The sequence below is a fragment of the Macaca mulatta genome, chromosome 5 (genome assembly GCF_049350105.2).
Source record: "Macaca mulatta isolate MMU2019108-1 chromosome 5, T2T-MMU8v2.0, whole genome shotgun sequence".
Taxonomy (NCBI): domain Eukaryota; kingdom Metazoa; phylum Chordata; class Mammalia; order Primates; family Cercopithecidae; genus Macaca; species Macaca mulatta.
In genome coordinates this window covers 57,867,722-57,894,965 of record NC_133410.1, presented here as the reverse complement: position 1 = coordinate 57,894,965, position 27,244 = coordinate 57,867,722, and the positions used below count along the sequence as shown (strand labels likewise).

Sequence of the window (27,244 nt, the reverse complement as noted above, 5' to 3'; positions counted from 1 at the left end):
TTTCTTGGAAAATTTTTTTATTCTTCTTGCCAACATTTCTTTTGACATTTTATTACTTAATTATGTGATATTAAGAAACAATTTGGTTGCACATTATTTTCAAAAAGCAGTAAGAAAGTAGATGTTGAGAAAGAAGGAGGTCCATAGGTTTTTCAATAAAACATTAGAAACATTATAAAAAAATTATAAAAAACTTGTTGTTTTTTTTTTCATTTCCAACATGATCAAAGATCAGACTAACACATTTTCAAACAGGCTTGGGTCGAAACAGAGCTCTCCATTTCTTTCAGATGAGCCTTTTTTTAGGCTCTTTCAGAAGCATTTCACAATGAACAGAGGTCTTGCCAGCTCATTTCATTAGTGGAGAAGCAAAGGTATGATGGCAGAATTATGAGAAGATGGAAATAAGGTCTGAGGATATGGCTTGAACTCTGAGACCAATTATCTTTGAGTTATTCAGGCCAGGATAGAAGCTTAGAGAGGATCGAGGCAAACCACGAAGGGAAGCAGGTGCAGGACAATGCCCATCACAGGTTTTACAGGCTTTACCACAAACTCGAAATCGATCTTCTGGCCCCACTTCGCAAGGTTGAAAAGTTAAATGAGGAAGGAGCCTGCATTGTTCGTAACATAACACAATACTTTCACTTTCTCTGATTTTTTAAGGTACAGCTCTTCAAGAATTTCATTTTTAAAAATCATCTGTAAGGGAAGAAAACATGCATTTAATTCAAAGACTGATTTTTTTTTTTTTTTTTTTTTTTGAGATGGAGTCTTACTCTGTTTCCCAGGCTGGGTGGTGTGATCTCAGCTCACTGCAAACTCCACCTCCTGGGTTCAAGCAATTTTCCTGCCTTAGCGCCTGAGTAGCTGGGATTTTGGGTGCCTGCCACCACACCTGGCTAACAGTTTTTTGTAGTTTTAGTAGAGATGGGGTTTCACCATGTTGACCAGGCTGGTCTTGAACTCCTGACCCCAAGTGATCCACCTGCCTCTGCCTCCCAAAGTGCTGAGATTACAGGCATGAGCCGAAGATTGGTTTTCATACAAACGATTCCAAATAAAATATCTAATGATGACAATCTGACACAAATGACAATGCCAGACGCTTGTCAGAAAATATTATATATGTATACATTTTAAGGCTGTTACCATCCTCTATGAGAAATACCAGCACACACCCACCTCCCCACATCTCCCCAAAACAACAGTAACAACAAACCTTTCACAGCACGGGTGAACTCGCTCTTCTGCTGACTTACTTTCGACTTGGGTTTCTGATCCTACTTATGTACTTGTCTGGGCTACCGGCGCTCATTACCGTAGTATAAATTGTGAGGCTGAAAATAATGAGAGGAAATTTTATGTACACATCATTTTCTCTAATATGCCAGAGACGGAAGAAAATGACCAAGTGCTTCCCTAACACCTGGGATCTGGGACAAGGCCCTTTATGCCAGAATATTTTAATTCTATGAATCAAGAGGTCAAAGTGCTCTTTCCTCCTATTTTGACAACACTGTGGAAGGCCAAGTTGGAACTTAAAACTCTCAGACTTAATTAGCCGCGTGTGGTGGTGCCTGAAATCCCAGTTACTAAGGAGGCTGAGGCAGGAGAATTGCTTGAACTTGGGAGGCGGAGGTTGCACTGAGCCGAGATTGTGCCACTGCACTCCAGCCTGGGCAACAGAGTGAGACTGTGTCTCATAAAAAATAAATAAATAAAATCTCAGACTTCTCAGAGCTCTACCCCAAGGCAGTGGGGGAGACCAAGCCTGGGCCCTCACCCTGGCTCTGTCCTACCCCCAAGGGCCTTACTTGCATACATGTGACATCACCACCTTCACATTCCCCAGCAAGCACCTACCCCTGTGCTCTCCCTCAGTGGCCGTGCACCACCATCAGGAGAATACCACCCAGGGAAGAGGAAAACACAAACCCTGGAAGTGGAGGTGGGGTTGTTCAGGCTGAGAATTACAGGGTCCTGGGTACTTGGGCAGACTCTAGGTGGGCAAATGCCCTTGGTCCAGCAGATTCCTTACACCATGATTTGGGGGGTGGTATCACAACTAGAGGAATTCCAGAGGAGGGCCTCTAAAGCTCCAGGATCAAGGCACCTGCCCCACCCCTCCACCTTGCCCAGATCTAAGGATGAAAAGTATAGTGTCATTGATTCCACATTCCGTATAGGAAGAGACCTAAACAACTTGAGCACATGTGCCCACATGCACACACACTTGTCTTGGAATCCAACTGAGGTGCATGTGCAAAATATCGGAGCTGGGTTGTTCAGAAACAGGCAGAATTAGTAGCACTGGGTCCACAGCTAAATCATACACTCAGTTAAAGATAGCACTATAAGCAAGTGCAGAGCTCGTCCAAGGGTAATGGAGGTTCCCTGAACAGGACCTTAGTTGCTCGTTTACTTTAGTCATGGTTCTATTCTCCGTCACTGTTTTAGTATTTTCTCTGCTGATGAGCCACAGCAGAGGATGGAGTTGTATTGCAGGTGGGTGTAATTCTGCAGCACAGCACAAGGGAGCAGCATAGAGCTAACTGACTTTGTTCAGACTACTTTTTTGTTGTTTTTCTGTTTTCTTTTTCTTACAGTTACACTTATTTCTATTAACGTCACACAACTGAACAGCCTCGGTTGAGGTTAATCATTACATATAAAGGGCCTGAGAGTCAGAAGTCTGTGTTAATTCTGGCTCCATGGTGATTGTTACTTAAATGCAGTTTCTCTTGAGTTTTCAAGTATACAACAGAGAAAAACACTACTTGGAGAACTGTGTATAATTTCTAACAATTGTATTTTGACCAAACCATTTCAGAAACCATTTCAACATTCACAGCTGTTAAATCAATAATCCTGCTTCTGGGAATTCAGTCAAGGGAAATAATCTGAAAGTAAGCAGGGGAGAGGCACACGAATATGTTTATTTCAGAGTTTTAATAAAGGAAGATATAACAACTGGAGAATGCTTAACTCAATTATAATACAGACAATTGGCCACTGCCACCATGTAAAATTACAAGGGCTGTTCAAAGCAGATAAAATGCTTCGTTTTATTAAAATAAATTTAACTATTTATTATAATGCTAATTTTTAAAAGATATATTCATCACTTCTTTTTTTTTTTTTTTTTTTAGATGGAGTGTCCCTCTGTCGCCCAGGCTGGAGTGCCATTTTGGCTCACTGCAACCTCGGTCTCCTGGATTCAAGTGATTCTCCTGCCTCAGCCTCCCGAGTAGCTGGGCTTACAGGCATGCACCACGATGCCCAGCTAATTTTTGTATTTTTAGTAGAGACTAGGTTTCATCATGTTGGCCAGGCTGGTCTCGAACTCCTGACCTCAAGTGATCCACCTGCCTTGGCTCCCAAATTGCTAGGATTACAGGTGTGAGGCATTGCGCCCAGACAGATCTATTCATCACTTCCATAATTACCTAAAAAAACTGTAAGAACACAAAAATATTTTATTAACCCCTATTTAAAAAATGACTATTAAAAGGGCAAAACTGTGCCCTGCTATGATGGGTACAGTCAGTAGTGCATTGGACCTGGCTCCTACAGGCTGCTGAGGGCCAATTCTTAAATATGCAGGAAGTGTATGAGCCAACCGTAAGCTTGAAACCAGCCATGTGGGAGTATTCACACCATGGAAGTCAACAAATGCTACAAATTTGGGAATTTTTTTGTTTGTTCCTTCCCACACAAAGAGCTGGCTTACTAGCAGACCACTGGGTATGCTTTGTTACCCAAATAGCTCACTTGTTTGAGTAGCAGAATACTAATTCATTTTCTTTTCTTTTTTTTTTTTGAGACAGAGTCTCGCTCTGTTGCCTAGGCTAGAGTGCCGTGGCATGATCTCAGCTCACTTGCAGCCTCGACCTCCCAGGTTCAAGTGATTCTCCAGATGCTGCCTCCCAAGTACCTGTGATTACAGGCGTGCACCGTCATGCCTGGCTGATTTTTGTATTTTTCGTAGAGACAGGGTTTCATTATGTTGGCCAGGCTGGTCTCGAACTCCTGACCTCAAGTGATCCACCCGCCTCGGCCTCCCAAAGTGCTGGGATCACAGGTGTGAGCCACCACGCCTGGCCTGCTTTCACTTAAAAAAAAAAAAATAGTATGTGGATAAAAATCCTAGACTATAGACTAGAGAAACCATTGCTCACAGAATGCTGCTATCAAGGGTACAGGCTAAAAAAGAACATTAACTTAGTGAATTGTCAGTGGAACAAGGAACAGCATCGGAGATAGTGGAAATTCCTCGGGAAGATAAAAGAAAACCAAAAGTATTCAGAGTTTATTTCTAAGGAGCTCCTAATGGGTGAAGGCTGTCCACAGCTACCTGACTGAGTTAGGAGGAACACCTCACTGCCAGCATATTTCAAATGTAGGAGTCAAGAGGTCAGCCAGTCAAAGTGTTTTTCCTCCTAGTTTGACAACACTATGGCAGGCCAAGTGTGAATTTAAAATTCCCAGAGCTGGCCGGGCATGGTGGCTCATGCCTGTAATCCCAGCACTTTGGGAGGCCGAGGCAGGCAGATAATGAGGTCAGGAGATTGAGACCATCCTGGCTAACACGGTGAAACCCTGTCTCTACTAAAAAAATACAAAAAATTAGCCGGGCGTGGTGGCGGGCATCTGCACTCCCAGCTACTCGGGAGGCCGAGGCAGGAGAATGGTGTGAACCCAGGAGGCAGAGCTTGTAGTGAGCTGAGATTGAGCCACTGCGCTCCAGCCTGGGGGACACAGGAGACTAAAAAAAAAAAAAAAAAAAAAAAAAAATTCCCAGAGCCTCCTTCAGGGTAACTCTATTCTCTTTACCTTTGGATTGCTTCATGGACTTCTCACCTGATACATATTTGTTGATCACCCCCCACCCCCACCCCACCCATAGTAGTCCCATGAGAGCAGAGACTTTGTTTTGCTCGCTGCTGTACCCACAGGAGCGCCCCCACAGCCTGGTGACAGGAGCCCTCAGATCCTTGCTGAGCCAAAGAGTGCGTGAGTGAGTTCACTGTTCTGGAGTGATGTGTGAACAGACATGTTTAACAAGTCACTTACTTGTTATAAACTGGAACCACCGACAAAACCTGCATAGGAAAAGGTCATATTATAGAGAAGATTACATGGTAGAAGAAATACACAAAGAATATCTACGGAGGGCCAGGTGCAGTGGCTCAGGCCTGTAATCCCAGCACTTTGGGAAGCTGATGTGGGAGGACTGTTCAAGCCCAGGAGTTCAAGACCAGCCGGGGCAACATAGAGAGACCCTGTCTCTACTAAAAAAGAAAAAAAAAGATGTCTGTAGAAAGAACATAACCACTCTTTAGTGTATCTTGAGGTGATAGTTATAGACTATTTTTTTGAGACAGAGTCTTGCTGTTTCACCCAGGCTAGAGTGCAGTGGCATGATCTTGGCTCATTGCAACCTCCACCTCCGGGTTCAACCGATTCTCCTGCCTCAGCCTTCTGAGTAGCTGGGATTACAGGCACACACTACCATGCCTGGCTAATTTCTACATTTTTAGTAGAGACAGGGTTTCACCATGTTGGCCAGGCTGGTCTCCAAGTCCTGACCTCAAGTGATCCTCCTGTCTTGACCTCCCAAACTGCTGGGATTATAGGTGTGAGCCACTGCACCCGGCCTGACTTTTTAATTCTTTCTCTTTTTTTCTTTTAAACAATGAACATATATTACAACTATGCCTTTTTCTTTTTAACATAAAGAAAAACTTTGGTGAAGATGGACATTTTAACTTATATAGAAGCAAGTTCAGAAAATGGCATATAACTTTTTTTTTTGGAGACGGAGTCTTGCTCTGTCACCCAGGCTGGAGTGCAGTGGCGCGATCTCGGCTCACTGCAAGCTCTGCCTCCCAAGTTCACACCATTCTCCTGCCACAGCCTCCTGAGTAGCTGGGACCACAGGTGCCTGCCACCACACCTGGCTAATTTTTTGTATTTTTAGTAGAGATGGGGTTTTACCGTGTTAGCCAGGATGGTCTCGATCTCCTGACCTCGTGATCTGCCCGCCTTGGCCTCCCAAAGTGCTGGGATTACAGGCGAGAGCCACCACTTTTAATAAATGATTTCAACCAAATAAAATTTTTACCCTAACATTTTCACCTACCAGAGGATTTCACGGAGCTTTTCATATTCACTATTAACAAAACACCAAACATCCTGGGTAAGCGCGACACTGTGACACAAGTTACCTGGAAAAGTGCCTCCAGGCTGAGGTTTGCTTGTCCCGTAGCATTAAGGGCCTTGATGGCAGGTGTTCTGTAAGGACAATGGTCGAAGGTCACTTGGCACTTCAACAAGCACTGAAGCCCATCAGCTGTCATTTTTATGAGGCACAATGCAAGCTCTAGTCTCATTATCTCCCTTTCTCCAAAACAGATTCTGGCCCCAAGCCTGTTTCCTGCTGAGGCCCAGTTCACCACGGTGGAATTCATCCAGCAGCTGGGACGGTTGGCACCATCTGCTCAAGAAAGCTGGGATGATGAAAATGTGTGGCTGCAGAACTGAACAGTGGCCAAACTTGTGGGGCAGTAAAGCCAAGGCAACCTATACAGCTACCTGCACTTTGGAACTGTGCTGACTTATAATTATAGAATGTTTACAACTTGAAGGGACAATAAAAACCCTTGACTGGTTTATTATTTAAATAAGGGAAATAATTTCCTTCTAAAAATATCTTGCCTAGAAGACCATGAACCTGGCCCTTTGCTTTCTTTTTTTTTTTTTTTTTTTTTTTTTTTTTTTTTTTTTTGAGACGGAGTCTTGCTCTGTAGCCCGGGCTGGAGTGCAGTGGCCGGATCTCAGCTCACTGCAAGCTCCGCCTCCCAGGTTTAGGCCATTCTCCTGCCTCAGCCTCCCGAGTAGCTGGGACTACAGGCGCCCGCCACCTCGCCCGGCTAGTTTTTTGTATTTTTAGTAGAGACGGGGTTTCACGGTGTTAGCCAGGATGGTCTCGATCTCCTGACCTCGTGATCCGCCCGTCTCGGCCTCCCAAAGTGCTGGGATTACAGGCTTGAGCCACCGCGCCCGGCCTTTGCTTTCATTTTACAGATGGGTAAACAGAGGCCCGAGAGCCACCCAGTGAGTCATTAGCAGAGCTGGTGGTGGGCTCTAGGGCTCCTGACCCTGAGACCCTCCCAACACCCGCCCAGCTGCTGAGAGGCTCTGCCCATTGCTTTCCTCCACACAACACTCCCTTCCCGGCCAAGACACTGGTGAAGGGGCCCAGGTACATTTTCTGGGAGAGGATGGCACCCGTAGGTCTTGCAGGTTCCTGTGACAGAATGGGCATATTCTCCTGACCACAAGAAAACACTGCAAACCAGAAAGCACGTAGCAGCCTACCTCCGGTCATCTCGCTTGGGTGCTGGCTTCCAGTGGTCGTAATTTGTCTCAACTCGGAACCACCTACAACAGAGCACATCATCTTGTCTTATCCACAACAATTTACGACATAGCAAAGGAGACATATGAACAAATTTTAAATACCCTTCATTCCACCAATTTGAAAACATGATTATTTGATACAGAATGACCAGAACTTTCGGTTCTACTTACGCTCCATTCAAAGGATCTAGAGGCCAAATGTCTGCTGGGCCATCTCTGTTCCTCGTGATGACCACCCCCTCCTGGGGGGACGTGCCACCAACAATGTAATAAACATCAGCAATGAGGGGAGTCTTGGCCAACTTGCCAACAGCTGCTTCGAAGTTTTCTGACTCATTCAGGGTCTGAACAAAAAGAAGAACTTGCATGAGCAACCTCACCTGCAGCTGGGTCCGCACCAGATGATGCAAAAATGATCCAAAGCACATTCTCCTGATATGCTGTGTCATGACTATCACCTTGATCTGCTCTGACCTTATCCTCTTGTCATCAGAGCTCCTAAGATGGAAGAAATGTCAGCTTCAAAGGGGGTGCCAGGAGCAGCAGGAATTTCTGACAGGAGGAGAGAACTATTGACAAGTCCTAGGCCTGGCTCAGCAAACACGGGCTGTGTGCTCTCCAGGCAGATCGCCCTCACAAAGGACTCCTCACACTTCTTCATTCATTTATTATTTCAACAGAGTTTTCTTGAATACCTACTCTGTGCCAGGCACTGTGCTGGTGTGGGGATAGAGCAGTGAATGAGTCCACAGGTCCTATTCTCCCTAAACCTCTGAGGAAGACAGAAAAGTCAACAGCCAGTGGTGACAGTGTAATGAGTGTTCACATAGGAGAAGATGCTATGGATGTCACTGTAGGGGACCCATCCTCACCAAAGGCAGTGGAAGAAGTACTGCAGGGAAGCATCACATGAATTGAAGCCAAAGAGACAAACACAAGTGAGTGGTGAAAGTGGTGGTTGCAGGGTGAGGAGTGGCAGTGGGGAGGAGGGTTCTAGTTCGATGGACTAGACTGGCAAAGGCTTGGGGATGAAAGAGCATGCGCTACATTAGGGCCCTGAGCTTAATAGGTGTTCAGACACCCCGAGGGCCTAGGAAGACTTCCAAAGGCCTGTGGCAAGGATACTTAAGGGGATCACTCCCCAAATCTTCAGATTCCATATGGGCTCCTTCCCAGAGCTGATCTGCTCAAGAATATCCTTCGGTGGAGGGCCTGCTCTTTCTGTCTCCACCTTCACAACCATTCTGCTGCCATGTTTTAAAGGAAGTACATTGTATGCTCACCCATCCTGGATATTGCCAGGGCACATTGTCAAGGGTGGAGGTGGTGATAGAGTCAAACAAAAGAACAATTCAAGATATTGGTGTCTGCAAACGCTCCATCATTCAGTACCATAAACCCTAACAGCAATAAGTATAAGGCAAGAAAACTCTACAAAACCCATGGCAGGGCTTTGTAGAGTTTTATTGCCTTATACTTAGCTACTCAGGGAGCTGAGGTGGGAGAATTGCTTGAACCCAGGAAGTGAAGGTTGCAGCGAGCCGAGATTGCGCCGCTGCACTCCAGCCTGGGCGACAGAGTGAGACCCTGTCTCAAAAAAAAAAAAAAAAAAAAGAAAGAAATGATCTGTCCTAACTTGTTTGACTGTAGGTCATATGATCCCTTTCCAGAGAGGATCCTGCCCTGTACCCAGAAGAAGGAAATGTATGGTCAGAGAGGCCAAGAAGAATCTAGACAGACAGGCCTAGCTGGGTTTCCCCACTCCATTTATTAGCCCTGGATCTACCTTTTTGTCTAATCATATTTCTACATGGCATTCCATACTTTGTTAAACCTAAGCATAAAACTGGACAATGTCCCCTGTATCTCTGGGTCTTCATTCTGAAGACTCCTATGTCATGTACATGTTAAATAAATTTGTATGCCTTTTCTCCAATTAATCTGCCTTTTGTGAGTTGACTTTTCAGTGAACCTTCAGAGGGCAAAGAGGAAATTTTCCCCAGGCCTTTGCAGAGGTAATAGGAGTGATGAAATATTAGTTTGCTTATGTTGCCTATACCATCCCCCAACTACCATAAAATTCATTGCCTCTAACCTGTGACAACAAAGCAAAAGAACATCATAAAAAATAATGAAGGCAGTGGTGACTTATTTTACCCAGGTGACAAAGTCAGGGAGTGCAAATGCCTCATCCATCTCAGGAAATGGAGGAAATGGGCAGTGACTGCTAATAGACATGGGGGTTCTTTCTTCTTTCTTTCCTTTTTTTTTTTTTTTTTAAGTCTAGGTCCCAGAGGTTTCTTTTGTTATTTTATTTATTTACTTCTTTTCAGACATGGGGTCTCAATACGTTGTCTGTTGGACCTGAACTCCTGGGCAGAAGGGATCCTCCCGCCTCAGCCTCCTGAGTGTCTGGGACTGCAGGCGAGCACCATCACACCCAGCAGATTCGTCCTTACCAGAGAACACAGCAACCGCAGCATAACGGTTTTTTTCTGTTTCCTTACCAAGAACTTTTACGTTTTTGATACAGGAGATAGAAATAAATTATTTAGGTAGATAGGGTAAAAGAGTCCTTGGCAAGGCTTCCTTTCTAACAAAAAGTAGCCCAAGAAGTTCTTTTTTTCTAACAAAGAGCAGCCTGAAAAGTGGAGCTGCAAACATAGACATAAGCAAGCTGGAAGCTTGCACAGGTGGATGCCGGCAGCTGTGCCAACAGAAAAGGGCTACCTGGGGGCCAGGCATGTTCAACATGGAGGCTCCATCTTCCCTGCTTTTTTCTTTTTCTTTTTTTTGAGACAGAGTCTTGCTGTGTTGCCCAGGCTGGAGTGCAGTGGTGCGATCTCGGCTCACTGCAACCTCTGCCTCCTGAATTCAAGTGATTCTCCTGCCTCAGCCACCCAAGGGGCTGGGATTACAGGCACCCGCCACTACACCCGGCTAATTTTTGTATTTTTAGTAGAGACGGGGTTTCACCAACTCCTGACCTCAGGTGATCCACCCGCCTCGGCCTCCTAAAGTGCTGGGATTATGGGTGTGAGCCACCGCACCCGGCCCATCTTCACTTTTCTTTGTCACCATGTGTACAGTAAGGAAGCAGGCAACATGGCACCAGCCAGGTAGAGAATCCATCTGCATAATAAAAGATTAGGGTGGGGGCAGACAGCTTTTCGTGCCCTATGCAAATGGCACATCTGGTCCAACCAATCTTTCCTGCCTATGTAAATCAGACACCGCCTCCTCAAGCTCATCCATAAAACCTCCTGCATTTCCCCGTGGAAGCGGCAACTCATTTTTTTGGGACCTCTCTTGCTACAGAGAGCTCTTCTCTTTCTTTCGCCTATTAAACTTCCACTCTTAACCTCACTCTGGTGTGTCCGCATTCTAGTTTTCTGTGGCCCTGAGACAACAAATCTCAGGTATCACCCCGGACAAAGATGCCATTTCATTTTCACTTAAAGGAAGTACCTTACAGCTTCTTTTTGTCATACCCAAGTTGCCGGCATCTCTATTCTTGCACTTTGTGGCAAATTATGCAGTACGATAAGGGTTCCTTGAACACAAGCACTGAGATGCGGTGACAGTCTGATAGTTGAGACAGTTACTAGGTGACTGATTTCATCCCACTATTCAGAATATTGTGCAATTTAAAAACGATGAATTATTTCTGGAATTTTCCATTTCATATTTCTGGGCCACAGTTGACTGTGGGTAACAGAAACCAAGAATAAGGGGAGACTACTGTAGATGTGGCCTGGAACCCAGCACATTTTAATAGGTTCTTGTAGAGCAGATGTTCCTTTTATTGTGTGCACAGCTACCTTCTAATGCATTTGCTTTGCTAGTTTGGATATTTGCAAATGGAGATTTTAAAAGGAAAGTACATCTGTCTCTGTAGAAGAGCAAAATATTATCTCCTATCTCAATCAGCTATTGTGGAAAACTCTGGCCTATGACAAAGATTCTCTCCTTGACCAAACTCTAGCCAGGCTCCTCTGAGTCCTCTTCTCTATTACACCTTGACCCTGGCTTATAAAGACTCGAACAAATACTAATAGTTTCTAACAGCTCAAGGCCACGTCTCTCAGATGACAGCCCCCTTAAAGTGCCTGTCTGAGAAAACTTCAGGCTATCAAAAGAATTTGACATTTGTTCCAGCCAACACCTGAAGGTAGGGCCCCTGTCTCCCTGGCTCTGTGGGAGGGTAGGAGCAAAACTTCCTTTCCTTTTTTTTTTTTTGAGACGGAGTTTTGCTCTTATTGACCAGGCTGGAGTGCAGTGGCGCGATCTCGGCTCACTGCAAGCTCCACCTCCCAGGTTCATGCCATTCTCCTGCCTCAGCCTCCCGAGTAGCTGGGACTACAGGCGCCCTCCACCACGCCTGGCTAATTTTTTGTATTTTAAGTAGAGACAGGGTTTCACTGTGTTAGCCAGGATGGTCTCGATCTTCTCACCTCAAGATCTGCCTGCCTCGGCCTCCCAAAGTGCTGGGATTACAGGTGCGAGCCACCGTGCCCGGCCTGGAGCGTAACTTCTAAGTTCTAGTTAGCAAACTCAAATTGGTTTCACATGAACCAACCCCTCCTTTCCACTTTTCACTTTTCTGATTCTCCTAAGCTCCTGTTCCCTCACCTCCTTTTAAAATACCCATCACCTCTGCACAAACCAAAGTTGAACTCAGTTCACACTGGACTCTTCCTTACTGCAATAGCTTATACTGATTACAATCTGTCCTTACCACTTTAACTAGTGTCTGGCTTTATCTTTGGCATTTATCAAAAAGGTTTATATGCACTTTGCAAACATTTAGTTAGATGCTTCTTCTTTTAAGGAGTTCCTTACATTAAAAGCAACATTGTTAAATGACACAGAACGGTTTAGAAGGTGGAAGTGGAGTTAAGGAGGGCTACACATTAAATATACTCACAGCGCGGATCAGCCAGCTGACCGGAATGTGTCTCTGAAACAGGGCAGCGATAGCATTCTCCCACCACCAGCCTTTATCTGCCAAGTTGAGTATATATGTTATATATGTGTGTGTGTGTGTATATACACACATGCAACAGATATGTCATTTTAGCAAGGGAATATAGAGAGATATTGACTCAAGTTTTGAAAGCAGAATCTTTTGTACCAGGATACAATGGTAATTATGTTAAAGGAAATAATTCTACTAATTATACCAGACAAAATAAAATTACGTAGCTGTCAAGGGTAGTGTCTTAATAAATATTAGGAAGAACATAGAGAACTTGAATCTTCCACACCTGTGATTTGTGCTCACATTTAAAAAAAATACAAATTTGCAATCATTTCCCAAAATTACTTTTGGACAACTTTTAAAAGTCTGTTAGGGGATTCATTGCCAAACAAAAGTTTTCATTCAAAGATAAGTAATGGCAATACGAGAAAAAAATGGACAAATTGAATTTCACAAAAAATTTTTAAAATTCTGTGCATTAAAAGACAGTATCAGCCAGGCGTGGTGACTCATGCCTGTAATCCCAGCACTTTGGGAGGCCGAGGTGGGCGAATCTCCTGAGGTCAGGAGTTCAAGACCAGCCTCACCAACATGGTGATACCTTGTCTCTACTAAAAATACAAAAATTAGCCGAGCATGGTGGCAGGAGCCTGTAATCCCAGCTACTCGGGAGGCTGAGGCAGGAGAATTGCTTGAACCCGGGAGGCAGAGGTTGCAGTGAGCCAAGATCGGGCCACTGCACTCCAACCTGGGTGACAGAGGGAGGCTCTTGTCTCAAAAAAAAAAAAAAAAAGACGGTATCAACAGAGTAAAAGGCAATTCACAGATTGAGAGAAAATATTTGCAACAATAAGGGATTAATATCCAGAGTATTTAGAGAACTCCTAAAACTCAACAAAACAAACATTCCAATTAAAAAATGGGCAAAGGACCAGATGTGTTGGCTCACGCCTATAATCCCAGCACTTTGGGAGGACCAGGTGGGAGAAGTGCTTGAGCCCGGGAGTTTTAGACCAGCCTGGGGAAAATAATGAAACCCATCTCTACAAAAAATTTAAAAATTGCCAGGCATGGTGGCACATGCCTGTAGTCCCAGCTTCTGGGGAGGCTGAGGCAGGAGGATTGCTTGAGCGCTGTTGGTCAAGGCTGCAGTGAGCTGTGATTGAGTCACTGCACTTCAGCCTGAGTGACAGAGTGAGACTGTCTCAAAACCAAAAAATATGGGCAAAGGACTTGAATAGACATTTCTCCAAAGAAGATATACAAATGGCCAGTAAGCACGTGAAAAGATATTCCGTATCATTAATCATTAGAGAAATGCAATGAAAACTACAATGAGATGCCACCTCACACCCATTAAGAAGGCTACTATTGGCCAGGTATAGTGGCTTATGCCTGTAATCCCAGCACTTTGGGAGACCAAGGTGGGCGGATCACTTGTGCCCAGGAGTTTTAGACCAGCCTGGGCAACATGGCAAAACCCTACCTCTACAAAAATTACAAAAATTAGCCAGGCATGATGCCACATGCCTGTAGTCCCAGCTACTCAGAAGGCTGAGGTGGGAGGATAACTTGAGCCTAGGAGATTGAGATCAGTCATCCGAGATCCCACCACTGTACTCCAGCCTGGGTAATAGAGTGAGACTCTGTCTTAAGAAAACAAAGAAAAAGAAAAAAAACAAAAACAAAAACAGGCCTTGTGCAGTGGCTCATTCCTGTAATCCCAGCACTTTGAGAAGCCGAGGCAGGAGGACTGCATGAGCTCAGGAGTTTGAGACCAGCCTGGGTAATATAGTGTGACTTTGTTTCTACTAAAAAAAAAAAAATTTTTTTTTTTAAATTTTTAACGACCCCCCCCCGCCAAAAAATAGCTAGAATTTGACTGTTTCTAGTGTAAAGAAAAGACAAATATTTAAAGTAACACATATCACAATCAGATCATGCATACATGATCGTGCGTTTATGAATGTGTGATTTGAGACAGTGAGACTCTGTCTCAAAACAAACAAACAAATAAACAAAAAACTGGGCAAAGTACTTGAATAGACATTTCTCCAAAGAAGATATAGAAATGGCCAGAAAGCACATGAAGATATTCTATATCATTAATCATTAAGAGAAATAAAAATGTGATTTGCATTTCTCTGTGATATGAATTTAACACATTATCACATGTGCTCCCAAAATACGCACATGTAATGTGTATCAATAACAAAATTAATTTTTTAAAAACCCACTCTAGCAATTTTGAAATATGTAATACATGATTGTTAACTGTAGTCACCTTGCTGTGTGGATCACCAGAACTTATTCCTCCTGTCTAACTGAAACTTTGTACCCTTTGACCATTTCCCTTTTTCCCCAGTGCATAGCAACTACCATTCTACTCTCTGCTTCTATGAGTTCAAACTTGGAGATTCCACATATAAGTGAAATCATGCGATATCTGTCACAATAGGTTTTACGCAGGGGAACAACCTGACCATTCTAGTTGCTGGGTAGGGAAAGAATTATAGGAAGGTAAAAATAGTAGCAAGGAGATCAGGTGGGTTGATCAGGCAGTACAGGTGTGACAGGGGCTAGCTCAACAGTGGAGGCAGAGAGAATGGACAGGTACAGTCTAGTTCTGCTGTCAGAGCTGATAAGACTTAGGGAGTGAGAAAATGTGGAAGAAATACATTAGGATAAATAACTGTTTACTGTGGACACTGATTATACTCAATCATCATCTTCCCGGTAAAGCAGAGAAGAATAAACAATCACACTGGCTGGGAGCTGTGGTTCACACCTGTAATCCCAGCACTTTGGGAGGCCAAGATGGGTGGATCACCTGAGGTTCGGAGTTTGAGATCAGCCTGGCCAACATGGTGAAAACCCATCTCTACCAAAAATACAAAAATTAGCTGGGCATGGTGGCACGTCTTATAATCCTAGCTACTCAGGAAGCTGAGGCACAAGAATCGCTTGAGCCCGGAAGGCAGAGGTTGCAGTGAGCCAAGATCGCCCACTGCACTCTAGCCTGGGCAACAGGGCAAGACTGTCTCAAAAACAAAAACAAAAACCAAACCAAACCAAACCAAACAAAAACCCAAAAAAACAACACCATGAAGTCAATCAGGGTTCATCAGAGGAGCAACACTAAACTTTAAGATACTCCTTGTATATATCCTTCTCCTTGATTCAGCTGCACACTGAGGACAGACACAGGGCTCACTTATCTCTAGGTTTCCCACATACTGTGGAACTAAATGGTGTTCCCCTGAGATCTGGGGCATGGCAGTGGGAATGTCAATGAACAGAGCAATTGGGTCAGGACTCAGGAGAGCAATCTGAGAACTTCCTCTCCCACCACTAGCTGTCATTTCATCTCACAGCCTATGTCCTTCTCTGCTTAACGAATGGAGTTAAAAATAACAGCCTTGCCTAACAGGACTGTTGTGAGGGTCTAAGAAGAAGACATGTGAAGATGTGCATGGTAAACCAGAAAGTGCTTTACAAATGTTGCTTGTATAACAGCATCATATATCCCCTAGATTATCACAGTAGTTTCCAAATGGTCTTCTGCTTCCATCTTAACCTAACACAATCCAATCTCTACAGAGCAGCAAAAGTACCAGTTAAAAATATAAATCACATCTGTTCACTCCCTGGCCTACAATCCCCCTACAGCTTCCATTATGCTTAAAATCCATACTCTTCACTGTGGCCCTGCACCATGCCCTCAGCCTCTTCTTCACTTCTAATGTCACTACCCACTTACTCCACGCTATAACCACACTGACTTTCTTCGGCTTCTGAAATCCACCAAGCTTATTATTACTACCTACGGCCTTCGTCCTTGCGGTAAGTCCACCAGAAATGGTCTTCCCCTGGCTTCTGTAGAACTAGCTCCTGGATCACATGGATCAGGCCTTCTCTGACCCTCTGACCTGTACTAACCACTCCACCTCCTCCTTCACTCTCTATCACAGCTTCCTATTTTGCTTTCTTTGCAACACTTATTGCTACCTGAAATCATCTTCATTGCTTCCACGCATACTGTCTATTTTCCCCCACTAGGATGGAAGTCCCTGCCACATAGTGGGTGTTCTGTATGTTCTGTTGGGCGAGTGAAGGAAGTGCTTGGATAGAACTGAACAATAATGTAGCTAAAATTACACAGGAGTTTGTTTTGATTACCTCGTTCATCACCAGAAACTGTAAACTTGTGTGGGCTCTGGCCAGTCCATAATCCTACATAGCCAATAAAAGTAGTTCCTGTGAATGCAATCTGAAATCAAGAGATACATGGATCATTCCACCATTCCAATCAAATACACTGAAATTATCTGTTTTGCCCCACAGTTTTCTGGATTTTTAAAAAATAATTCCAACAAAATAGAATAAAACTCTGAAATAGCCTTCTAAGACAGAGGTTCTTAACCTTAAGCAGGGGTGGGGGGCGTGGTTCATAGATAGATTTTAGTAGATTTGTGACCTTGGATGGGAAAAAAAAAGATGCATCTTTATCTTCACTAACCTCCAACTGAAATTTAATTCCTTCTGTAATGAACGCATGCAACAAATCACGCAATCATAGTGGTGCCTATAATTTTGTCACTAGTAGAAATCACAGGGTTTTTCACATACACAATGTTGGCTGCAGATATTTTGAAACACTGTCCATAATTTACTACTTTGAAATCATGGTAATTATTAGACCCACTGCTAAACCTTACTATTTAATGTGTTAAGAAGAAAAAGTATAACATTGAAATGGCTGTTTTCAACACAACTGATTTTCTTTGTAATCACACACATTTACTATGTATTTATAAAACATTATTCACCAAAGGGGTGCACAAAGCAGGTTAAGAAGCCCCATCCTAGAAGTAGCAAGTGGAGTTTTACTTTAAAACTTGTTTTGAAGCTGGGCGCAGCGGCTCACACCTGTAATCCCAGCACTTTTGGAGGCCGAGGTGGGTGGAACACCTGAGGTCGGGAGTTCAAGACCAGCCTGACCAACATGGAGAAACCCTGACCCTACTAAAAATACAAAATTAGCCGGGCGTGGTGGGGCATGCCTGCGATCCCAGCTACTAAAGTGGCTGAGGCAGGGGAATCGCTTGAACCTGGGAGATGGAGGTTGCAGTGAACCGAAATAGCGCCATCGCACTCCAGCCTGGGCAACAAGAGCAAAACTCTGTCTCAAAATAAAATAAAATAAAACTTGTTTTGATTTGATTATAAGAGATAAATATCACATATTTTATAAGCTCTGTGACGTTAGGAGAAACAAGTGGGACTGTTCACCAATAATAATCACGTTTGAATTTTAAATATTTAAAAATCCTTTTACATAGCTCTTTCATTTAATCCTCACAACTATCCCATTAATTATAGGCATCACCCCCACTTTAAATTAAGGTCACAAGCTCCAGTGATTGCAAGATACCACTATGTAACCTGCAGGAGAAAAATCAAACTCTATATGTCACCGAGGCTGGAGTGCAATGGTGCAATCACAATTCACTGCAGCCTCAACCTCCTGGGCTCAAGCGATCCTCCTACCTCAGTTTTCCAAGTAGCTGGGACCACAGGCGCATGCCACCAAACCTGACATATATATATACACACACACACACACACACACATATATACTTTTTTTTTTTTTTGGTTTTCCTAGAAACAGGGTCTCCCTATGTGGCCCAGGCTGGTCTCAAACTCCTGGGCTCAAGCAATCCTTCTGTATTGGCTTCTCAAAGTGCTGGGATTACAGGTATGAGCCACCACAGCTAGCCATTATCAGTTATTTCTGATACCAAATTTTATTTTTCAAAGAAGTACTTTGGCCAGGTATGGTGGCTCACGCCTGTAATCCCAGCACTTTGGGAGGCCGAGGCAGGCAGATCACTTGAGGCCAGGAATTTGAGACCAGCCTGGCCAACATGGCAAAACCCCATCTCTACCAAAAATACAAAAATTAGCTGGCTGTGGTGGTGTGCACCTGTGGTCCCAGCTACTCGGGAGGCTAAGTCAGGAGAATCGCTTGAACCCAGGAGGTAGAGGCTGCGAGCTGAGATGGCACCATTGCACTCCAGCTTGTGACAGAGCAAGATTCTGTCTCAAAAAAAAAAAAAAAAAAAGTACTTAAAACAGTATCTGACTCATACTGTTTGATAAAAGTTAACTAATACTGTTATGTTTTAAGAAATAAATAGTCCTAGATTGATATTTTCCTTAGAAAAATTAGGTCAGTAATGTTTTTCATTTAATTATTTATTTTTACCTTATTTGCTTATAAAAATAATTTAAGGTGGCTGAATTACAAGGGAGAATGCAGTGGCCTTAGTTTTATAAATGACCTCAGCCCTCAGACTTACTGAGGGCCTCCATGAGTGCCTCATCTCCACGGATGGTGGTAAAGCAGAAATAAGTCTACCTTACTACTCAAGCCCCTACAAATGTAATTACGTGGAAAATAAAAAGTAATTATATGGCCACCTCATTTGCATGACACTGTGACCCTGAGGGTCACTCTTGAAGGGCTGAGAAAATTGAAGTTATGAGATCAAAAATCACATCATAGTTCTCAATTACCATACACAATGATAAATAATTTCGAGATATAATTTGTAAGATATTTTATCTTGCAGCTCTGAAAATCTGTCTTTACTTCTGTTTGTACTTCCCAATTGTTTCTGCCTAGTCAGTTGACATAAACAAACCCTTAGCAGGGAATTTTAAGTTATTTTAAGTTACAGCCTAATTGCCTGGTGCAGTGGCTCAAACCTGTAATCTCAGCATTTTGGGAGGCCAAGACGGGCGGATTATCTGAGCTCAGGAGTTCAAGACTAGCCAACATAGTGAAACCCCATCTCTACTAAAAATACAAAAATTAGCCGGGTGTGGTAGCACCCTCTGTAGTCCCAGCTATTTGGGAGGATGAGGCAGGAGAATTGCTTGAATCCCGGAGGCAGAGGTTGCAGTGAGCCAAGATTGCGCCACTGCACTCCAGCCTGGGCGATAGAGTGAGACTCTGTCTCAAAAATAAAAACAGTAAAAATAATAATAATAATAACAATAATAATAATTTATAGTCTAATTAAGGCTGAGCTTTGACAACGAAAACTATCAGTAGGCCCAATGCCTGGGTTCTGGCCCTACCTCTGCCATGTCTCTGCCTTGTGATTTGGGGCAAGTCAGTCTCTATGAAGTTAGGCCCCCTCATCTAGAAAGTAAAGATAAAAATGTTGACTGATGCCTGCTTCGCAGGGCTGCTGGGGGGATCAAATGAGGTCCTGTGTATGACAATACTTTTGTTGTTGTTGTTGTTGTTGAGATGAGTCTCACTCTGTCACTGGGCTAGAGTGCAGTGGTGCGATCTCAGCTCACTGCAACCTCCGCCTCCCAGGTTCAAGCGATTCCCCTGCCTCAGGCTCCTAAGTAGCTGGGATTACAGGTACCCACCAAAATGCCCAGCTAATTTTTTTTTTTTTTGTAGTTTTAGTAGAGACAGGGTTTCACCACATTGGCCAGGCTGGTCTTGAACTCCTGACCTAGTGATTCGCCTGCCTTGGCCTCCCAAAGTGTTGGGATTACAGGCGTGAGCCACTGTGCCCGGCCAAAAATACTTCTAAGATTACAAACACTAGACAAGAATGAGAGATGAATTATTTTGTGGATAACCTGTTCTTAATTTCATAAAACAATTTCTTGGCCATGAGTCCTCCATAGAAAAGCAATACCCAAGAGTAAACTGTCTACATTCAGTAACAGTCACCTGAGTACTGACGGTAAAGCTACCTCTACAGAATATTTCTCTACAGATTATTTCATGGGAACTCCAGGAAAAACAAAAACAAAAGAAGAAACAACTATTAGAGTGAGTTTCAGAACAGCTAAAATAATTTATTTTCATTGCATTTATTCCTTTATCTCTTTATAAGAGTATTAGCTCATTATAGAATAATGGAGAAAAAACATGAACAAATAATAAATAAATAATAAATAATAAATATCCCATCATTCAGTAATAAAACAATATTTAGCAGATTTCCTTTGAGAATTTATTATGCATTTATAGTATCGTTACCACTTAAAATCATTTTCAAACTAATTCAGCTAGAAACCAAATTATTAATAGTGGTGAAGTAAAGAAATGGGACTGGAAAGGAGAAACTTTTACTTTAAATATTTCTGTACTGTTTGAATTTTTTATGAAAAAAAGTGTTTGTAAAAGCAGATGACTGAGTAGTTAGTAAATGAGTTTTTAGTATTTGTGAATCAACCCCTAAATGCAAAGAACAAAGGGAATACAGTCCTTGTCCTTACAGCCAAAATCTGGCTCTTGCACACTGTATTCTGTTTTACGGCAAAGCATGCTTTGTGTACTCAATGAGCATTGATTAATTCTGTCTCTCTAAATGTTTACACAGTGACAACAATATATAGTAGATTATAGTTTTTTTTTTTTTTTTTTTTTGAGACAGAGTCTCGCTCTGTCACCCAGGCTGGAGTGCAGTGGCCGGATCTCAGCTCACTGCAAGCTCTGCCTCCCGGGTTTACGCCATTCTCCTGCCTCAGCCTCCCGAGTAGCTGGGACTACAGGCGCCTGCCACCTCGCCCGGCTAATTTTTTGTATTTTTTAGTAGAGACAGGGTTTCACCGTGTTAGCCAGGATGGTCTCGATCTCCTGACCTCGTGATCCGCCCGTCTCGGCCTCCCAAAGAGTAGATTATAGTTTTAAAGGGATCATGCTATAAACAAAAAATCAAAGTATAATTTTTTAAAGATCATACACAAGAAAGTGGTGTGGGTCAATCATACTTGCAGAATGAAGGACCATTTATTATTTGGCTACAACTTTACACAGACTACTTCATTTAACATTTATAACTATCTCAGTAAAGTAGTTACGCACCTCCATGAGTTGTAGTCGGCAAAATTAGGGAATGAGTAATTTCTCAGGTTCACAAAGGAAGTACAGTAATTGATAGAATCAAGATTCAAACCTGGTACTGTCAGATCCCAAAGTTGAGTGTTCCTAGTTATTGCGCTACCCAGCCCCTCCATATTCCAGAAGCAGCCTGGGCATGGGAAAGCAGAGGAAAGAGCTGACTCTGCCTAAGTGGATGATTGATCACTCTCTAAAAGAGATTTCCCTATGGAAAACTAGGTGACCTCTTTAAGTAGACACTCAATAATAAATAATAAATGACCGTCCTTCCTATAAGCATAATTGATGTAAACCTCTCTTCTGCCTTTGTTTTTCCAGAGGTGTGATTTTTCTGTGTCTTATACTGATAACACACGTAAGTTAGCAGGCCATCCAAATGACTGCTAACTTGAGTTTGCAAATCTTTCTGATTTCTTATCTTATACAGTATGTACTATACCTGCCCATTCTTTAAGAATTGCACATCCACGGTCAACTTGCGTAAGACATTCCCAAAAGGATAATCCAGATTCCGACCATGGTAAATGTGGCCTCTGGAGTCTTGAGCCACAATACTGGTGCAGAATCTGAGAAAAGGGAAAAGTCCAACATGAATGAATAAGAAAAATAAGAAAAAAAAGGAAAAGGAGTTTTTCATTTGTAAAACAAATCCTCAAAGTAAAACAGTTTTTCTTCCTTATGACTGACATATGTGCTATAATGCTTGTAAGAATATAGATTAACAATTCAAGATGAAAAACACAACTGGATACAACTTATCTGTGCTCATTCAGTGTTTCTCGGGTGTTTGCCCTTAGCACACATGCAGGGCATCATAAGCATAGTGAGTGAGAATTTCATCCTCAGTCTAAATCTGCAGTGAAACTAACCCATCCTGGACTCAGGAGACCTGTGAACTCTGCTTTTTCCTCTGCTTGGCAGCATGTATTCTATTTAACACATGATTCAAAGCCAGCTCAAGCTCACCTCTCCACATATTAATTCCTCAGAGCAAATAAAGTAACACTAAACCATTGTTTCACAAATATTTCATTTTGTCCCCTTGGGAAAATGGCTGGCTCTTAAGGGACTTGGCACTTTTCCTGTCTCCCAGCTCCTTGCACAGATATCATAATTTTTAAAAAGGGGGAATCTCTATGAACAGAAGTTCATAGAGAAAAAAAGAAGAGGAGGCTTGTTAAGTATCCATATTTTCTGAGAATACTTAAAGGTACATGAAAAAATATTATGTATTTATAATAAATATTTATAAAATATTTATATACAGTGTGTCCAATACCAGGGGAAAAAATATGTATATCCACATGAACAAAACTGAGAGAAAATATCCTGGAGGGTTTTTCTGGTCATTTTTAAATAACAGGATGGTGGTTAGCTTTGTTTTTTTACTTTTCTACATTTACTGATTTTCTACAATGATTACATGTTACTTTTATAATTGGGGGGAAAAGTGTTACTTTTTGTTTGTTTGTTTAAAGGTGGAAACTTGGGCCAGGCACCAGAAGGGTGACTCAGGCCTGTAATCCCAGCACTTTGGGAGGCCAAGGTGGGTGGATTATGTGGTCACGAGTTTGAGACCAGCCTGGCCAACATAGTGAAATCCCGTCTCTACTAAAAATATAAAAATCAGCCGGGCATGGTGGCGCATGCCTGTAGTCCCAGCTACTTGGGAGGCTGAGGGAGCAGAATCACTTGAACCCGGGAGGCAGAGGTTGTGGTGAGCCAAGATCGCGCCACTGCACTCCAGCCGAGCAACAGAGTGAGACTCCATCTCAAAAATAAACAAAATAAAATAAAATAAAGATGGAACCTTGGTCAGTTTTAATTCCCTCCAAGGTTTCTGTTATTTATTTATTTATTTATTTATTTTATTATTATTATTTTTTTGAGTCTCTGTCACCCAGGCTGGAATGCAGTGGTACAATCTCAGCTCACTGCAGCCTTGACTTCCCAGGCTCAAGTGATCCTCCCACTTCAGCTTCCTGCGTACTGGGACCACAGGTACAAGCCACCACATCTGGCTAATTTTGTGGTATTTTTTGTAGAGACAAGGTTTTACCATGTTGCCCAGGCTGGTATCAAACTCCTGGGCTCAACAGATCCTGGTATCGAACTCCTGGGCTCAAGAGATCCATCTACCTCACCCTCCCAAAATGCTGGGAATGCAGGCATGAGCCACTGTGCCCAGCCTCCCTCCAACGTTTCTGAGTTTAACTTCAAAGAGTTCAGGTCAGGGAGAGAACTGGTAAGACATGGGAAGTACTAAAGCAGAGTTTGTAGAATCTCCCTCAAAGGCGATTTTTCAAAATTGGCAAGATAACAATACTTTCATATCAGGCCCAAATGTTGTGGTGTGATGTAGCAGTGCACAAGCACGGGAGACAAATGAGGAAACAGACTCTGCTTTGAGAGGCACTGCAGCGAACTGGAGATTCCCATGCTTCTAGCACTCACCAGCCACCTGACTTCCAGCAAGGTGGCCCCTCTGAGGCTTGGTTTCCACATCACAAAACAGATGATACCATCTTCCCCACGGGGCTGTGTTCATGAAGTACCTGGCACCCAGTAGGCTCAATAAAGGGTAGCTAGTATTATTCTAATTCAAGAAGGCTTACTTCCAACATGAGAAGAAAGCATTTCCTTTGTTAATGCTAGTGGAATTGAATGGTGCTTTCTATTAGGCAATTCTATAAATACCTTAGTATCAAATCCAAAAGTTAGAATGTTTTTACTGGAACTTTTGCTTTAATCTGTTTGAATATGGTGACTCCAACAGATGAGGGTAAAAATGATTCGTGATTTTTCATTGAGAAAGCCGTAAGTTAAAAATAGGAAAAAGTTGGAGGTAGGAGAGGGAGGTGGTAAAATTATAATAACTTAGTTCAACTGAAAGGCATGTTATTTAGCAGGCCTGTGTCTTTTCTGTGCCTGAAAGCATTTCCTGAAGAGGAAGGCAGTCCCAGTGCTTTTTAGCTTACTCTGCCTAGGTGTTCTGGGAAAATGCCTGGGCCAGTAAAGTTTCATTATTCCAAGATCTTTTCTACCCCCATCATCTTTAGGCAGCAAGAAGCTCTAAGTATGTACAAGAGGTTACGAGATGAAGCTAGTCTGGTGGCAAAATAATAAGTATTAAAGGGAGAAACCAAGTCAAAACCTCCCTTTATTCCAGAACCTGTTGCTGAGCCCATAAACCTTTAGTGGTCCCCTGCACTTTGCCTGGGATCAACCACACACTCCATGTTGCTTTCACTTCTGGGTGCACTTTGTTCTTTTTGATACAGAATCCTGCTTTGTCACCCAGGCTGAAGTGCAATGGTGCTATCTCAGCTCACTGTAACCTCTGCCTCCTGGGTTCAAGTGATTCTCCTGCCTGAGCCTCCCGAGTAGCTGGGATTCCCAGGTGCCCGTCATCACGCTTGGGTAAGTTTTTTGTATTAATAGTAGAGACAAGGTTTCACCATGTTGGCCAGGCTGGTCTTGAACTCCTGACCTCAGGTGATTCACCTGCCTCAGCCTCCCAAAGTGCTGGGATTACAGGCGTGAGCCACCACGCCCAGCCTGGGTGCACATTTTATCATGCCCACTTCCTGGTCCAAACACTGGCTGGCCCTATTAGAGCAGTGTTCCCTGTCGCCCCAGCCCTGGTGGACACAGACACTTCAGCCATGACACACATGAAAGGAGAAATGCAGGGCGACAAATATAGGCAGAGATGAGCCACTGCCAGTATAGAGATGGAAGGCCACTGAGTTAACTAAAGGGTCCAGATAAGAGGAGGCTTAGTTTCAAAAACTTCCCGGAAAAGTACATTTTGAGCAGAAGTTTTTTTGTTTTTGTTTTTGTTTTTGTTTTTTTTTTTTGAGACAGAGTCTCCCACTGTTGCCAGGGCTGGTGTGCAGTGGTGCGATCGTGGCTTGCTGCAACCGCCGCCTCCCGGATTCAAGTGATTTTCCTGCCTCAACCTCCTAAGTAGCTAGGATTACAGGCGCCCGCCACCACGCCTGGCTAATTTTTTGTGTTTTTCGTAGACGGGGTTTTACTATGTTGGCCAGGCTGGTCTTGAACTCCTAACCTCGTGATCTGCCCACCTTGGCCTCCCAAAGTGCTGGGATTACACGCGTGAGCCACCTCGCCCGGCCTTTGAGCAGAATTTTAAAAGTAGGATGCTACCTGGATTGGGGGAGAGAAAACCCCGGGCTACTGGTAGAGGGAAAGTTCAATGCTGACTCGGAGAAGTTGCTTTCCCTCTCGAAGCCTACGATCTGCAGCTCAGATTTACCCAGAGAGACAACGCGGAAGCACTGTAAGTTTCTGGGCAAGCAGGCACCACCCTGTTTTTATCACACGGAAAACATGTTTCCTGCCGCTAGCCTGTGTCAGGAGGCCCCAGCAAGTCCCGCGTTACTCCGCACCGGCTTGGGGCACTCACGCGGAGGACTCGTAGGCCAGGTTGACCAGGAGGCAGTCCGCCAGGCTGACGTTTAGGAAGTCACACATGCCGCGGATCTCGCCGGTGAAGGGCTGGGGCAGGAAGTGCTCCAGCTCCAGGACCACTTTTCCGATCAACACGTGCACCCACTTGGGGACTCTATCCCTAGAAAAGAAGAGCACGAGGGCGTCTCACCCGCTCCGAGGTCGGCGGCGTGACTTCGTGTGCACTGCGAGCGGGGCTACATCCTTAGGGCGTGAACTGTCAGTGCCACGGCTACCCAGACAGTGGACCGCCCAGGCGCCGCGTCACTCAATCTGCAGCCTCCCGAGGGTGGGGGCGGGGGTGCGAGGAGGGGCAGAGGGTGGAAGCTGGGCGGGGGGCAGGGAGGGGAGGCGGCGGGGAAGAAAACTCGGAGATGGGGAGGGCGAGTGAGGCTGGTCCCAAAGGGCCAAGCTTGGAAGGCCCGTGAGGCCCGCAAGGAAGGCGCGGTTGCCCCTCTTCGGTAGCAATGCAGCCCGGGCGACAACTCGCGCCCCACGCTGACCCAGAATGGCTCAAGGACTGGCATGCCACGGGTGACACCGAACTTGAAAGCCAAACCTGCCGCGCTGGATTCTCCCCAACCCCGACACTGCTCCGGGCGGCAGCCAAAGCCAGTTCTCCAAGGGTGGCGGGGAGTAAAGCGTCCCGGTTTAAAGCACTCTGAGCAGCGCGCGTTTGACTCCGAACCGCACCGCCGGCGTACCCGCAGACCCTGTCCAGGGCCCCAGCTCACCCGATGACTTGCGCCATCGCTGCGCGTACCAAGTCCAAGTCGTAGTGCCGCAGCACCGGCAGCCAGCGCAGCTCCGGGGCCGCATCCAGGCTCACGTTGAAGCGCGGTGCTGCTGGGGGCGAGGCGGCGGACAGTCCGGCCTCGGCCAGCAGCAGCAGCAGCAGGGGCAGAAGCCCCGGGCGCGCCTCCGGGTCTACTGTCCGCATGGCTCCGGCTCCTGCGGCCGCAACTTGGAGAGCTGCAGCCGCTGTCGGAGCCCGGGTAAGCCGTGGAGGAGGAGGACCTGGGGCGGGGCCGCAATCGCTGGAGGTGGGGCCCGCGCACGACCCGCCCGCCCCTGTCACCGGCGAGCCGGAGAGGCGACACCTCCCGTCCCCGCAGCGCATCCACTGGCAGCGCATCCACTGGCCCGCCCCGACGCCGCGTGCTGGGATTACAGGCTTGATAGCCAAAGTGCTGGGATTACAGGCGTGATAGCCCAGCCTCTCCGTCAGGCCTCGACGTCCCCGACCGCGGGGCCGCTAAGGGCTGAGGCTGCCGGCAGCCGGCTTCTCACCAACTCCCGGTTCCAGCGCACTTGCTTGGGCCGGAAGAGTGTAGGATGCGGTCGGGAGAGGCTTTACGATTTTCAGCAGCGAAAAGGTGTCAGGAAAGCCTTTTCAGTTAAACTTTGTTTGAGACATAGTCTCACTC

At 44.6% G+C, this 27,244-nt stretch overlaps 1 protein-coding gene across 4 annotated transcripts; it reads right to left on the bottom strand.

The window, feature by feature from the left end:
• Positions 1-26,834, bottom strand: NAAA (N-acylethanolamine acid amidase). 4 transcript variants are annotated; one of them, XM_015138508.3, is made up of 11 exons: positions 26,552-26,834; positions 25,774-25,938; positions 21,784-21,910; positions 16,586-16,676; positions 12,353-12,429; positions 7,597-7,769; positions 7,384-7,446; positions 6,231-6,297; positions 5,077-5,105; positions 1,223-1,340; positions 1-702 (listed from the first exon to the last, which is right to left on the bottom strand). In XM_015138508.3, exons 1-10 carry the CDS (start codon positions 26,755-26,757, stop codon positions 1,259-1,261), a joined length of 1,080 nt encoding a protein of 359 aa, XP_014993994.2. In that variant the 5' UTR covers positions 26,758-26,834; the 3' UTR covers positions 1-702; positions 1,223-1,258. The 4 variants fall into 4 exon arrangements, 2 of the variants coding, with proteins under 2 accessions (XP_014993994.2, XP_014993995.2); XR_013417892.1 differs by lacking the exon at positions 5,077-5,105; XM_015138509.3 differs by lacking the exons at positions 12,353-12,429; positions 16,586-16,676.
• Between the last annotated feature and the right edge of the window lie 410 nt (positions 26,835-27,244).

Bases quoted from the DNA above. Each gene is read 5' to 3' on its own strand.
- NAAA (XM_015138508.3), bottom strand. From the start codon at position 26,757: ATGCGGACAGTAGACCCGGAGGCGCGCCCGGGGCTTCTGCCCCTGCTG. The intron at 21,911-25,773 runs GTGAGTGCCCCA...CCCTTTTCTCAG, and splicing joins CTGGCCTACGAGTCCTCCGC to ATTCTGCACCAGTATTGTGG. The intron at 7,770-12,352 runs GTGAGTATATTT...CTTTTTGTTCAG, and splicing joins TCAGCTGGCTGATCCGCGCT to ACCCTGAATGAGTCAGAAAA.